Genomic DNA, 12,968 nt, shown 5'->3' on the forward strand with positions numbered 1-12,968 from the left:
TGCGTCACTCACTTGTGAGGTATCTCCTTTCTCTTCTTAAACGAACTATATACAGATTCCCAGACCTTACTTAAGATGTAGCAACCACCACAATTAATCAGTTGTTCCTTTACTCGGATCTCAACAGATTCTCCGATGACACAGTCTCTGAAGATAGTCACCAGTGTCACTTTTCAGTATGGTAGTAATCTGTTCCGTGTAACTCCAAGAGGCAGTGTTCTGTGACTGCTGACGTATTAGGCAGCCGTAGTCCGATGTGCCATCACGGTAGCGATTTTGACAGTACACACCTGTCTGACGTACATGTCGTTATAGATCACAGATTTCCATAGTCCGAGGCCATGCTTGACACCAACGAGCAATGGGCGGAAAACAGTCTTCACTCGGTGTTTCTGAAGAATCCATACTGTCTTTCCAAATACTGCATCACAAAACAGAACAAACAGATAGGCAGCATCCTCCTGATATTCCTCTGTGTTCCTCACAAGGATGTCGGAATCCTTCAGCTTAAAGTCATTAAAGCGGCCAATAAAACCCATGGAGTTGCGAATACCATGCAGATATTACCCGATATTATCTCACTTTTTACTGGAGTGCATTTGTAAAAATCCTTGGAATTTACTGGCCACAAATTTTACCTAGAGACTGTCAACCTTTATAGGAATGTTTTGACATCAACATCTGAGTGACCTCCTCTCAAAACGTGTATTCCAGACAACAGTCAAACATTTTTCTATATCCAGAAATTCTGTAAACAAAGGTTTTTCTTCCTTTACCGTGTCTCCTGAGATAAGTCAAATGGTCAGTATTGCCTAGACTGTTCCTGTACTTCTCCAGAACTGAAACTGCTCTTCCCCAAAGCAGAGATGTACCAATTTTTCCATTTGTCTGTAAATAATACTTATTAGTGTTTGCAACCATAATGTATTAAACTAATGGTTCAGTAATATTTATGCCTGTCAGCATTTGTCTACATTCAAAAAGGAATTACTAAATATTTCTCTTGTTGCTGTACCTTAAATTTTCCCATCATAACATGTTCTCCCAGCTGCTTCCAGCCAGTACACAGGCAGCAGATGTAACGTAGTATAATAAAAAGGCTCAGGAGGTCCATAATTTATCATTAACTTTTATTAATAAAATACTGTCATCTTTACAATTATTAATCACAGCACCTTCCTCAGTTTAAAACTGATATTTTGTAATGGTACATCAACAATGCACATTATTCACCAGACAAAAAGTTTTTAGTTCATGGCTCCCAGAAATATAAGTGCTTACAGCAAACCAGATGATTATAAGTTGTGTAAGTACTGACAACACATACCTATGGTTTCTTCAGTTGTTTTTTGTACTTTAGACAGGAAAATGTATGTTACGATTATGTATAAGAACAAACTCTCAACAAAATGGAGCTGAATGAATATTATTAGAAAAATTTTCTTAAAGGCTATACGACACATCAGAAAGGTATTAACATATTGTGTAATGTCAGTTCAGTACTTCATGTTTATGAAGGTTTCTCTTAACAGCTCCTTTCATTGACCTATACATTGTCATCATTTCTATAATGAAGCACACAATATTCCTCGGCACCATTTGTGTGAACATTGTAGTGAGGAACATACACTGTGCATGAGTAATTTCAAATGTGATTGTCATTATTATTATTATTATTATTACACTAAAATAAAACAAATCCTCTAAGATATTAAACTCTCCTCCTGAGATTCATTAGAAGAATCCTCCCAAAGTATAGTCCAGCTACAAAACAGGTAATTCACAAAATTCAAGTTCAACCTTTATTTGAGTATCCACAAGTCTGGTATGCTTACCAGATAGATTCAACACATGAAATTGTGGAGAACCAACAAAGACCAGCGTGTTTCATCAGAGGTTGCTTTAGAAAGTGCAGAAGCATCATGGAGATGCTCAGCTAACTGCAGTGGCAGATGATCCAAGATAGGCGTTGTGCACCACAGTCTGCTTTATTGTCAATACTGAGAGTGTACGTTCCTGAAAGAGCCAGCCAAAATATTGATTCTTCTTATATGTATCTCATGAAAAGACAATGGAGGCAAAAGTAGAGAGATTCGAGCCCACATGCCAGCATACCAACAATCGTTCTTCCCATGAACTTTTTATAACTGGATTAGGAAAGGGAGAAAGTAACAGTGGTACACAAACTACCCTCAAGCACACACCAAAGATAGCTTGAAGATGGCAGATGAAGACTGTTGCTAAAAAATTACAGCAACAGGAATATCATGTTAAGAGCTTATCACAACAAAAACCAGCAGGAACTTTACACAATGTAAAGCCATCAACAAAGGTGTAACAAATGAGTTTCACATATAAACTGAAGTGTGTGAACTTGTGCAGGAAGAAATACGTTTTCAGGCATGCAGTTACTAGCTAAAATGAAGGAAGATAATTTAAAAAGTCTCATTGGCTTCAATGGGGACTAACAACAGTGAGACACCCCCTCTGTCATGCACATTGTAGTGGGCTGCAGAGTATAAATGTAGATGTAAATGAATATATTGCGAGGTGTTAGGATAGAGCTGTAGCTCAGTTGGACAATGATGAGAAAAATAATGTGGGCAGTATCTGTTTAAGGAACTAAAGCAAAATTTGTCTACATCCATTTATAGTGAGATCAGAATTTTAGAGTGTAGAATGAATTTCAGTGTCTTTGTGCCCCTTGTTGTGGCTCATCGAAAATGCTGTTGGTATAACAGTGTTGTTAAGCATGGAGCATTGTTTGAAGGCTGTAGTCAAAAGAGGTTACCTAGACTCACCTCCATTTTATGTGAGTAAAGGTAATAAAAGAAAAGTGCATTTACACTGAGACTTTTTCACTCTAGCATTACTGATGCAGAAGGGTTGTACAAATGATCAAATGTGTCATAGAGGCCAGTTAACACAAAATGAGGATAATGAATCATCTGAAAAGGAACATAAAAATTTAAGGCAGGTACTCTATCTGCTGTTTGTGGTGCAATATTACATACATTGCTCGATTATGATGAATCTGAAAGAGTGGGTTTGTGTATGAGAAAAATACTGCCTGAGCAGATAAAAGCCACTGGAGACAAAATCAGTCAAGATATGAGAAACTTGTGTCTGTAACCTGGTAGTGGAAGTGCTTGGAACCTGCTGGATGTCCAGTTAGCGAACCCATCTACGCCACTATCATTTAGCTCCTGACAAAGATGACCGTGGTTGTAACATCTCTGTGTACAGGTAAATCATTGACACATGAACACACACCCTGTACAAAGCACTCCAGAGAATCTCAAAAATGGCAATTTCACCCTGTTCCAATGCTTCGCTATCTCCCTTCCATCTCACTTAAATGTAGGTCAGTCTTCATATTAACTGAGAACAGACACCTTTTTGCAACCAAAATCTTTCTCTACGTGAATCAACAAGGACCCTGTGAAATTCCACTTGCTCTTTTCAGCCACCGTTTCCAAAAGACAGAAAGTATTGGTATATTTGTTGAAACCTTCATCCTTGAATTCTGGTAGGTGTTGGATACTAGCCAGTAAGCAGATGTGGAATACTGGAGCAGGTTTATAACCAAACTGAATACAAATTACTTGCTTGAATTAATGGGTGCTTCCCAACATAAATTACTGTAACTTATTACAAACAAGTGGAAAGACTCAAGATTGTCAGAATGCACCATCGGCAATGAATCAATGAAAACACAGTCACAACCATAAAATATTTACTGGGATGCACCCAGAGTGATCTAAAACTGAAAGACCTTATAAAACATATAAACCTGACTCATGAGACGGACTGTCACTGGCAGAATGCTCAGAGTATGTAATTTATATACCAAAGAGGAAGCTTGTATAATACCCCCTTCTGACAAGTTTTTGAATGTTCCTTGTTACTCGTGGTCGCTTAAGAAGTAAGATTAATGGGGGGGAGAGAGGAGATTTGAAAAAGAGCTGCACATTCCGTTATTGCACCATTTAGTCACCATGAAACCATTTTGTGACAACCCAAGTCTCATGATGTACATTAGCAACTTAACTAAGAAAAAGGGTCAGTTGATAGGACATATACTAAAGCATCAAGAAACAATAAATATCGTAATGGAAGGACGTGTGGAGGGCAAAAATTGTAGAGGAATCAGGTTAAAATGGATGTAGGTTGCATTATACCAGTCTTCAAAATTTCAGACTGAAGAAACAACAACAATATCAACAACAATAACATATTCCAGAAGCAAGATACATATTCTTCCCACACGAGTCTCATAAAATGATGATAAAATCAAATAAATGTCTACTTACTGCTTTATTTTGTGCTCACCACTTGAACAATCAGGTTGTGCCAAGGGGGAAATAAAAGCAGTACACAAATTATCCACTATCAGCGATCATGTGGTAGCTTGCACAGTATAAATGTTGATGTAGTGGAATAATATTGTTCTACTCACTATGTACAGTTTTGGACCTGTAGTTTCAATATAATATAAAATACTCTTATGCGGAAGATCAAGAAAGGATCGAAGGTGCTTGAAGATATTTAAGAATAGTATTACACCACTGTGAAGACAGATTTAAAGCTGCTCCTTTGACAGCCTTTTCTTGGATGGTAACGACACGATATCATCAAACAGTGAAGGCCAGCCCTTCAAGTGACTGTCACAACGACAGTACAGACGTTAGGTCCTCTTAGCCTTGTGATCAGCGCATGTCGCCTAGAGATGTGATCCCCTTACAAGAGTGACATAGTGGTTCCTATGGAGCACTAGTGTAGCGTGGTGGTGCAGTAGGTGCCATGGCCATGCCATCCGCATAGCAGTAGGTCCCATGGGCAGGAAGAACGTCCCCTGTGGGCACCGTGCGGTAGACCTTGCCAGCTGTGGTGCGTGGTCCGCTCTCGCCATACTGCTGGCCCAGTTCCAGGTAGTAGCTGCGCACCACAATCCAGAAGTACACCATCAGCCCTGCAACAGCATGGAAGTAGGAAGACTGTATCAGTTGCATTCTCCAGAGCTGCTGTCTGCATAGATCCGTGTAGGAGACAGGGCCAGTTCAAACATTTTCCCCCACAAGTCACGTATCATTTGGCACACTTCCTCCACTCTTTCAGACACAAGTTGTCTTTCTTTGGGCTCTCGATAGACCTTTGATAATTGTAAGTCTAGTGATCGTGGGCTTTCTTTAAGTAAATTTTTTGTTATTTTTTATATGGGGCAGATCACAATGTTAATAGCGAAAACTGGCACATGTGAAACTATGGGATAATGGCAACAGAGACATTGTGGTAAACATGGGTTTCCAAAAAAGACATTTGAAATCTAATTTGCCAGTATGGTCTAGAATGATAGGTAAGCAGGACCAGTACCTTGTCCTTTAGCATCAGGCATCCAATATCACCTGACCTCAATCCTCTGGATTTTTGCAACTCCAGGCATCTCATACATGAAGTCTACAGCACTCCTTGTGGTATGGTTAAAAAAAGTGCAGCAGCAATTGTACAGTCATGTCAAGGTCTATGGTCTCTGCCACTGCACAGCAACGATTGCGATCAAGAAGACCAGCAAGTGTTACTGCAGGATAACTCATCGTGGATGGTTTTGATCTAAATGAAAGCTGGAAGCATGACTGGTCAACAAAAACATTGGGAACAAGAGCCCATCACCTTGATCCCAGAAAGAAGCTGAAGGGTTTTGACTTACCACGGAACCTTTGGTGCCGCCTCAACAAGTTAAGGACTGGACATGGTTGTTGTAGGTACTTCAGGTACAAATGGGGCTGGATCAGTTCACCAATGTGTGAATGTAATCAAGAAGAGCAGACAATTGAACATTTAGTCCAACGCTGTCCACTTCATTCATACCCTGGAATTCCTGATGACTTCTTCACTCTCACACCCAGCTTAATTAACTGGTTGAAAAACACGGACATTAAGGTTTAATCTTGTATTATATCATATGAATATTGTATAAAATCACCATACGATTAAATAAATAAGGTCCATGAGATGATCCATGTGTCTTCAAAATGCAGTAATGAGTGCAGTGTTGCCTCCAAATGTGAAAACAACACATGTAACACCTCCTTTAACAGACATGTATGTACAGTAAATTATAAACATGTATTCTGTATCTCATTCTATATCCTGTTATTTAGGCACTGGGTGAAATTTGAGCACAATTAGATGGGGACTTAACCAAAACGTTTATATTTCAGTTATATAAACTTCATATGGAAGACAGTTACAGCTCACAATCACCCATTCACAATTATGCTGTAAACTGTTTGTTTTTGGACACACATTTACTGAAACATTTTGCTTCTATTATCTTTTTCTTTCCCCACCTGAGTCAGCTCTTATTACACCCTGGATAGAAAATTTACATTCTCTTCTTGGTGCTCAATGTGTCTACTTATATTGCTTGGACATTAAACTGCCTCTGGTAATGGAAAAGTACATCAGTGTGTACATACCATTCTGCAACCTACTGTATAGTGTATAGCATCTAAAGCAAATGTTACTCTCATATCGCTCAAACAGACCAGCAACAAATCTTGCAACACACCTCTGAATTTTTACCGCATCTCCGTTTAATCTTACCTGGTGCCTCAGAAGCTCTCTGCGCTCTGTCTGCTTTATAGGTTCACTACATTAACTCAGTGCTCTCTCAATAAACCATAACAATGCAATTGTTCTTCCTACAATTGACCTAATGTGTTCACTTTGTTTAATGTCATTTTGTAATGTTTCTGTTAGTTGTTTATTTAATCTGATTGTGGTAAGCCACATATCACTTATACTGGATTCAAACAGCACAATAAAGTGTCTCCCATACATTCACATCACCTACATTTGTCAGCATTTAAAGCAAGGGAAAATAAATTCTGTGCAACTAATCGTTAATCCCCAGACACCAGTGGTCATTTTACCATAAACAACACTGTCATCAGCAAACAGCCCAAGATTACTGCCAGTTTTATATGGCAGATGATTTATTTATATACAGAACAAGAGTGGTACTGTCACATCTCTCTGGGGCACTCCTGACATTACCTTTGCCTCCGATATGAAACGCCATCTAGGCCATTGCATTGTGTTTTATCATTCAAAGTATCGGAAACAATCATACATGTGAGTAGCTACTCTGTATTCTTGCTACCATCCCATTAGAATACAGGTGTGACAATATTTAACATTTATCACACTACTCTATGTGATATAATAGTAGTGCTTTCAATTGCAGTGAGTCTCACTTTACACAAACCAAAGAACAACAACTATGCCTTTGACTGTCATGAGTCACACTGATTTCTTTACAAATGGCCTCTGCACCCAAAAGACTAATTTTCCTACCCTGCAGCTCACTGCTGTTTCAGTAGCCATATTTAACCGAAACTGTGTATGTAACTGCACTGCATATGTTTGTGTAATACATTAAAAAATACTTCAACAACAGTGAAAGACGTATTTATTGTGGTACCCACTTCTTTCAACTGAATTATGTAGATACGATCAGCACGGTGTTTATGGAACAGATGGAATATGATGATATGTTTTTATATTACTTCACTAAGTATATTCAGTCACCTGACAATCAAAAGAAACACCCATGAAACTCTCTCCCTTCCCATTAGAAATACCAGCTCTTATTCTGAAATAAAGAAAGAAATTCAGATTCTGAGCCACATTATTAATTCACTGACTAACTTTATATACCAGCAGAGATTTACTTATATGTTTTTCTGCCTTCAGAATATGAAAAAAGATACTGAACTTTTAATGAAAGACATAATAATGAACACCTGTTCAGCAGAAACACTTCACACACCTTGGTAATCCATTTCACTCCCTTAACAAATAGCTCAACATCCACATCTAAATTAATGCTTCAATGAGAAACCAATGATAGCAGCATTTCTGGGCCACAAAGGTTAATGTCAATGCCATGTCTTTGAAAGGTGGAAATCCTCCAAGGTGACATGATATGATATCTAGCAGGGGACATACATAGTTTTTGGGTGCTATTGATCTTCTACAGTCAAACAATGGAAAGTCCAGGTTGGAATGTAACATTATTATGAAAGGGAAAGTTGTTACCATATAGCAGAGATGCTGAGTCAAAGCTTTCCACACGTAAGGCCTTAGTAAAAAAAAAGACAAAAACACACACACATATACACGACTGTAGTCTAATGTAACTGTAGCCGTGTGCAGTAATGCGTGTGTGAGTTGCATTCGTGTGTGTGTGTGTGTGTGTGTGTGTGTGTGTGTGTGTGTGTGTGTGTCTCATCTATTTTTGACAAATTTCTTGTGCAGGAACATGATGTTGACATTATGTGATAAGATGTGCCTTTGAACTGATCAAATGACTGCAGCAGTGCAATTTGCTGCTAAGGTGCGACACTAAGAGAGACCATGTGTGCATTCCCCTTTGACTTGTGTGAACCAGATCTGGCATAGACAACAGAAACTTTTTGAAATGTCAATACATATATTTGATGAGAGATGTAAAAATTTGAAATGTCAATACATATATTTGATGAGAGATGTAAAACAGGCCATAAACCAGGCCACCAGGATATCGTGATCACTTTCATTGATGGATAAAACTCCTGCAGGTGAGAGTTGATTGTGATTTTTATTTCTGGGTGTGTAGCTGATAAAGTTTTTCTTTTTTTTTCAGAATAGCTATTTTTTTTTTAATCGACCTAGCTGTCAAGCTATAATGGCATAATTACTTGTAACACCTGGCCATTACCAAAAAGATAAAAAAAAGGTTAAATAAATGTGATGTGTTAATAGTCCATGCATAGGTGGACAATGGGGGAGATATGACAGTTGACATTACTGTTTTAACCATAACTATACTGTGTAACATTCCACTACAGCAGTTCTCAACATAACAGATTTGCTGAAACAATGATTTCCTGTGCCTCTCAGCATAGTAGAGTGTAGTATTACACACTGGTTTTTCTTTTGTTCCTGTGGTGCATTTAACAGCGTTATACTTAGAATTTCACGCCACTGTTCTACTCTATGCCACCCAGCAGGCATTCTGAAAACATCTACCACGCAAAAACTGACTCTCACTTTTCTTGCATGAAATCTGGAAAGCCCTATTTCAAAATCCATTGATCAAGGGAATCAGGTAGATGCTGTATTTCTTGACTCCCAGAAAGCATTTGATTTACCACCACACATACAATAACTATTGAAGTACAGTTATATGGTAAGTCAAGCAGAGTTTGTGATTTGAGTGAGAACTTCTTGATTGGCACTGTATCCTGGAAGGAGAGTTATCAGTAGATGAAGAGGTAGCTTCCAGTGTTCCCAGGGAAGTGAGTCGTGACCCATACTGTTCATGACAATGGTAATTACCTTGAAAACAATAATAATAGCAACTTCAAATCATCCACAGATGATGCAGTTATGTATAATGAAGTACTGTCTGAAAGAAGTGAAATATTCAGTCACTTCTCAATAAGATTTCATAGTGGCATAAACACTGACAATTTGCTTTAAATCCTCAGAAGCAGAAAATGGCACACTTCATAAAATAAAAAAAACCTTAACGCCCTGTTACTACAATATCAGTGAGTCCCAGTTGGAATTGGTTAATGCATATGAATGCCACGGTGTGAAAAGTTGTAGGGGTATGAAATGGAACGATCTCTAAGCTGAGTCATAGACAAAGCAGATGTCAGACTTTGGTTCTTTGGTAGAATACCAAGGAAAAACAACCACATTACAAAAAAAAAAAAAAAAAAATTGTTCACAAAACAATAGTACGACCCATCTTAGAATACTGCTCATGTCTTCTTCTTCTTTCATTTCACCCTCTTTGGGGTACACTGGACCAATCATTTCTTTGTGAATTGTTGTTTTCTTGGGGGCCAGTATTCCTTCATTCTTTCTGATCTTCTTTTCCTCTCTTCTTCCAAGATGAAGGATGTGGACTTTTGTGTAGATTTGTCATGGAACCTTATGTTTTCACCTTTATTAATTAATTTAGCTGTTCGACAAATAAGTGAATTTTATGAAATCTTTAATTCTACTAGGTCTTTCTCAGTTTCTTTAAACCAGTTGGGGTTTGTTTTGCGGTTACGGAAAAAGTCAAAGATTTGTTTAGTTAATCTGTTGGAATTCATTTTGAGAAGATGACCACAAAAATTTATTCTCCTTTTTCTCATAGTATCTGAAAGTCTTTCAATTTTCTTGTAGAGTGTTTCATTTTTGATGTATATAATGTTATTGTCTTGAAATTTTGGTCCTACGATTTTTCTTTAAATTTTTTTTTCCTGTAGCTCAAGTTTCTCCATTTGGCCTTTCAAATTCTTGTGTAGTGTTTCTGCTGCATACAGTGCTTCTGACTTAATCACTGTCTTGTAATGCATAATTTTGGATCCCCATGAAAGGGCTTTTTGTTGTATGTATTTTTTGTTAGTTGGAAGGTCAATTCAAGTTTATTTTTTCTGGATTCCATAGCTTTGCTTTCCCCAGCACTCCAACTAATCCATTCTCCACATATTTGAATTATTCTAATATTTCAATCTCTTGTTCTTGAACTTTGAGGTATTTACATGAGTGCTTGACGTTTGTAAATATCTTAGATTTTTCAAAGGAGATGTGAAGACCTATTTTAGCTGCTTGTTTCTTTAGTTCAAGGATTCACTCCCGTGCTTCTTACATTGTTTTAGCAAACAGGGCCATATCATCAGCAAAAGCAATTCAATTTACTTTAAGGTTCTTCTTTTTGCAACCCAGTCTTATACCACTCTTAATATTTATGTCCCATTCTCTGACTACTTTCTCAAGCACACAATTGAACAGCAACGGTGATAGCCCACCCCTCTGTCACACTCCTGTTTTTATTTCAAAGGGTTCTGATAATTCGTCCAAAAATTTAACTTTCGGAAATGTATTTGTAAGGGTCACCGTTATAATATTAGTTGTTTTCTTTTCCAAGCCCATTTCTTCCAGGATTGATAATAGAGATTCTCTATCAATCAAACCATATGCTTTTTTGAAATCAATGAAGGAGATTACGATGATGTCTTTGCCCTTGATTTTTGGTATGCACATGTGTTAAGGAACTGTACAATTTAGAATAACTTGGTATACTGAATGAGGACAAAGAAGGGCAGCGCAAATGGTCACAGGTTTTTATTACTGATTTGAGAGTACTACATAGATGCTGAGTGAACTGAACTGGTGAACGCTTGAATGTTGATGTAAACTATTATGTGATGGCCTATTCTGTGATTTTCAAGAACTAACTTTAAGTGATGAATCAGGAATATAGATTCTCTATCAATCAAATCATATGCTTTTTTGAAATCAATGAAGGAGATTACGATGTCTTTGCCCTTGATTTTTGGTATGCACATGTGTTAAGGAACTGTACAATTTAGAATAACTTGGTATACTGAATGAGGACAAAGAAGGGCAGCGCAAATGGTCACAGGTTTTTATTACTGATTTGAGAGTACTACATAGATGCTGAGTGAACTGAACTGGTGAACGCTTGAATGTTGATGTAAACTATTATGTGATGGCCTATTCTGTGATTTTCAAGAACTAACTTTAAGTGATGAATCAGGAATATACTACAACCCACTACGTATCACTCCTGTACGGATTGAGTGGACAGATTACACTGATTACAGTACACGCAGAGCGATTTAACCACTCCCTCTTTCTGCTCTCCACATGCGAATGGGACATGAAAATGCCTCATTAATGGTACAATTGTAAGAACCATCTAGGAAGCACTTCACAGTCGTTTGCAGAGAATGGATGCAGATGTAGATGGTTAGGTGTCTTCAGTATGTTGCCTTCATGAACTTTGACTGACATACACTGGAAGAAACCCTGTGTTGTTGGTAGGCTGGTCCACTGTACCACTGGCAGATGTCATATTACTCACCTACGTGCAGCAGGATGCCGGCAGTGATAGAGAGGCCATAGTAGGAGCTGTTGTAGAGGAACACTACTGCGACACTCAGCCCGCCGATGACCAGCGAGATGCCGTACAGCACCGCGTAGGCCACCATCCAGCCGTGGAGCAGCTTGCGCCGAGCCTGCAGGGGGCACATAATCTGTGTTGCACAACTACTTTGTGAGCAGCATGTGGGAGGGAAGGGGTGTATCCTGTAGAAGTTAGCTGATGGAAGAGAGGTAGAGAACGAGGTGAATGAAAAGTGAAGCCTAATCCTATTGCAAAATTATATTCAAGTTTTATAGACAAATGACAAAGGAGGAACGTGGTAGAAGGTGTAGGACATGCAAAGGAGTGCAGAGAATGAGAAACATGTTAAGTACGTCGCATATGGACGAAAATTTGTACCTTCAGCTATAGATATATAACAGGTGTCAAATTTTCCAATAAATCTATGGAGAACTGTCTGGTGGTCGGCTGTATAAGTACAGTGTTGTTTCCCTTGCCAACCTTCCTACACTGCCTGACAAAAAAAGTGAAGCACGTAGAAGATGTGATTGAATGTCAACGTAGCTTCATGAGCTTACACACCATTGACAGGTATGTTGCAATTCCCTGTGACAAGTAGAAAGGTCACCAGAATGCATTAGTGTTGTCGCCAGGCCTGGTAGCGTATATAAACTGAGTGAACAGTGTCAGGTGCTGAATGATCACTGTGCAGCACAAAGAGGCGTCTTGTACTCATGTGATACGGAATTATTAGCGTTATCAGCATCTGCCAGAGTTTGGAATGGAGCCTCATTATGGGTCCCCATTTGGCTAGCTGATCAAATCGTGCAGTGACCAGATTTCTGAGGCATTCAGATGTGCAGGTGGCCTAGCTATTGTTGGACTGCATGGAAATGTGAGGGCAGGCTTACTTGTCATTTAAGTTCTGGTCGACAGTGTCTGACCATCACAAGGGAGGGTCACTGTGCTATGCACCAAAATATCGTGACCCGTTCACATCTGTGCCTCCCATTCA

The 12,968-nt window shown here is 38.6% G+C and overlaps 1 protein-coding gene across 1 annotated transcript in view; it reads right to left on the bottom strand.

The window, feature by feature from the left end:
• Positions 1 to 1,109: 1,109 nt before the first annotated feature.
• Positions 1,110 to 12,968, bottom strand: part of LOC126106382 (uncharacterized) — a 66,535-nt gene continuing 54,676 nt past the window's right edge. The window contains exons 5-6 of the mRNA XM_049912648.1: positions 11,933 to 12,086; positions 1,110 to 4,972 (exon numbers count right to left, since the gene is read on the bottom strand). Of these exons, the coding sequence (XP_049768605.1) occupies positions 4,764 to 4,972; positions 11,933 to 12,086 (363 nt within the window). The 3' untranslated portion in view covers positions 1,110 to 4,763. The remainder of the gene's footprint in view (positions 4,973 to 11,932; positions 12,087 to 12,968) is intronic.

The sequence above is a fragment of the Schistocerca cancellata genome, chromosome 10, assembly GCF_023864275.1.
Source record: "Schistocerca cancellata isolate TAMUIC-IGC-003103 chromosome 10, iqSchCanc2.1, whole genome shotgun sequence".
In the NCBI taxonomy this organism is placed as follows: Eukaryota; Metazoa; Arthropoda; class Insecta; order Orthoptera; family Acrididae; genus Schistocerca; species Schistocerca cancellata.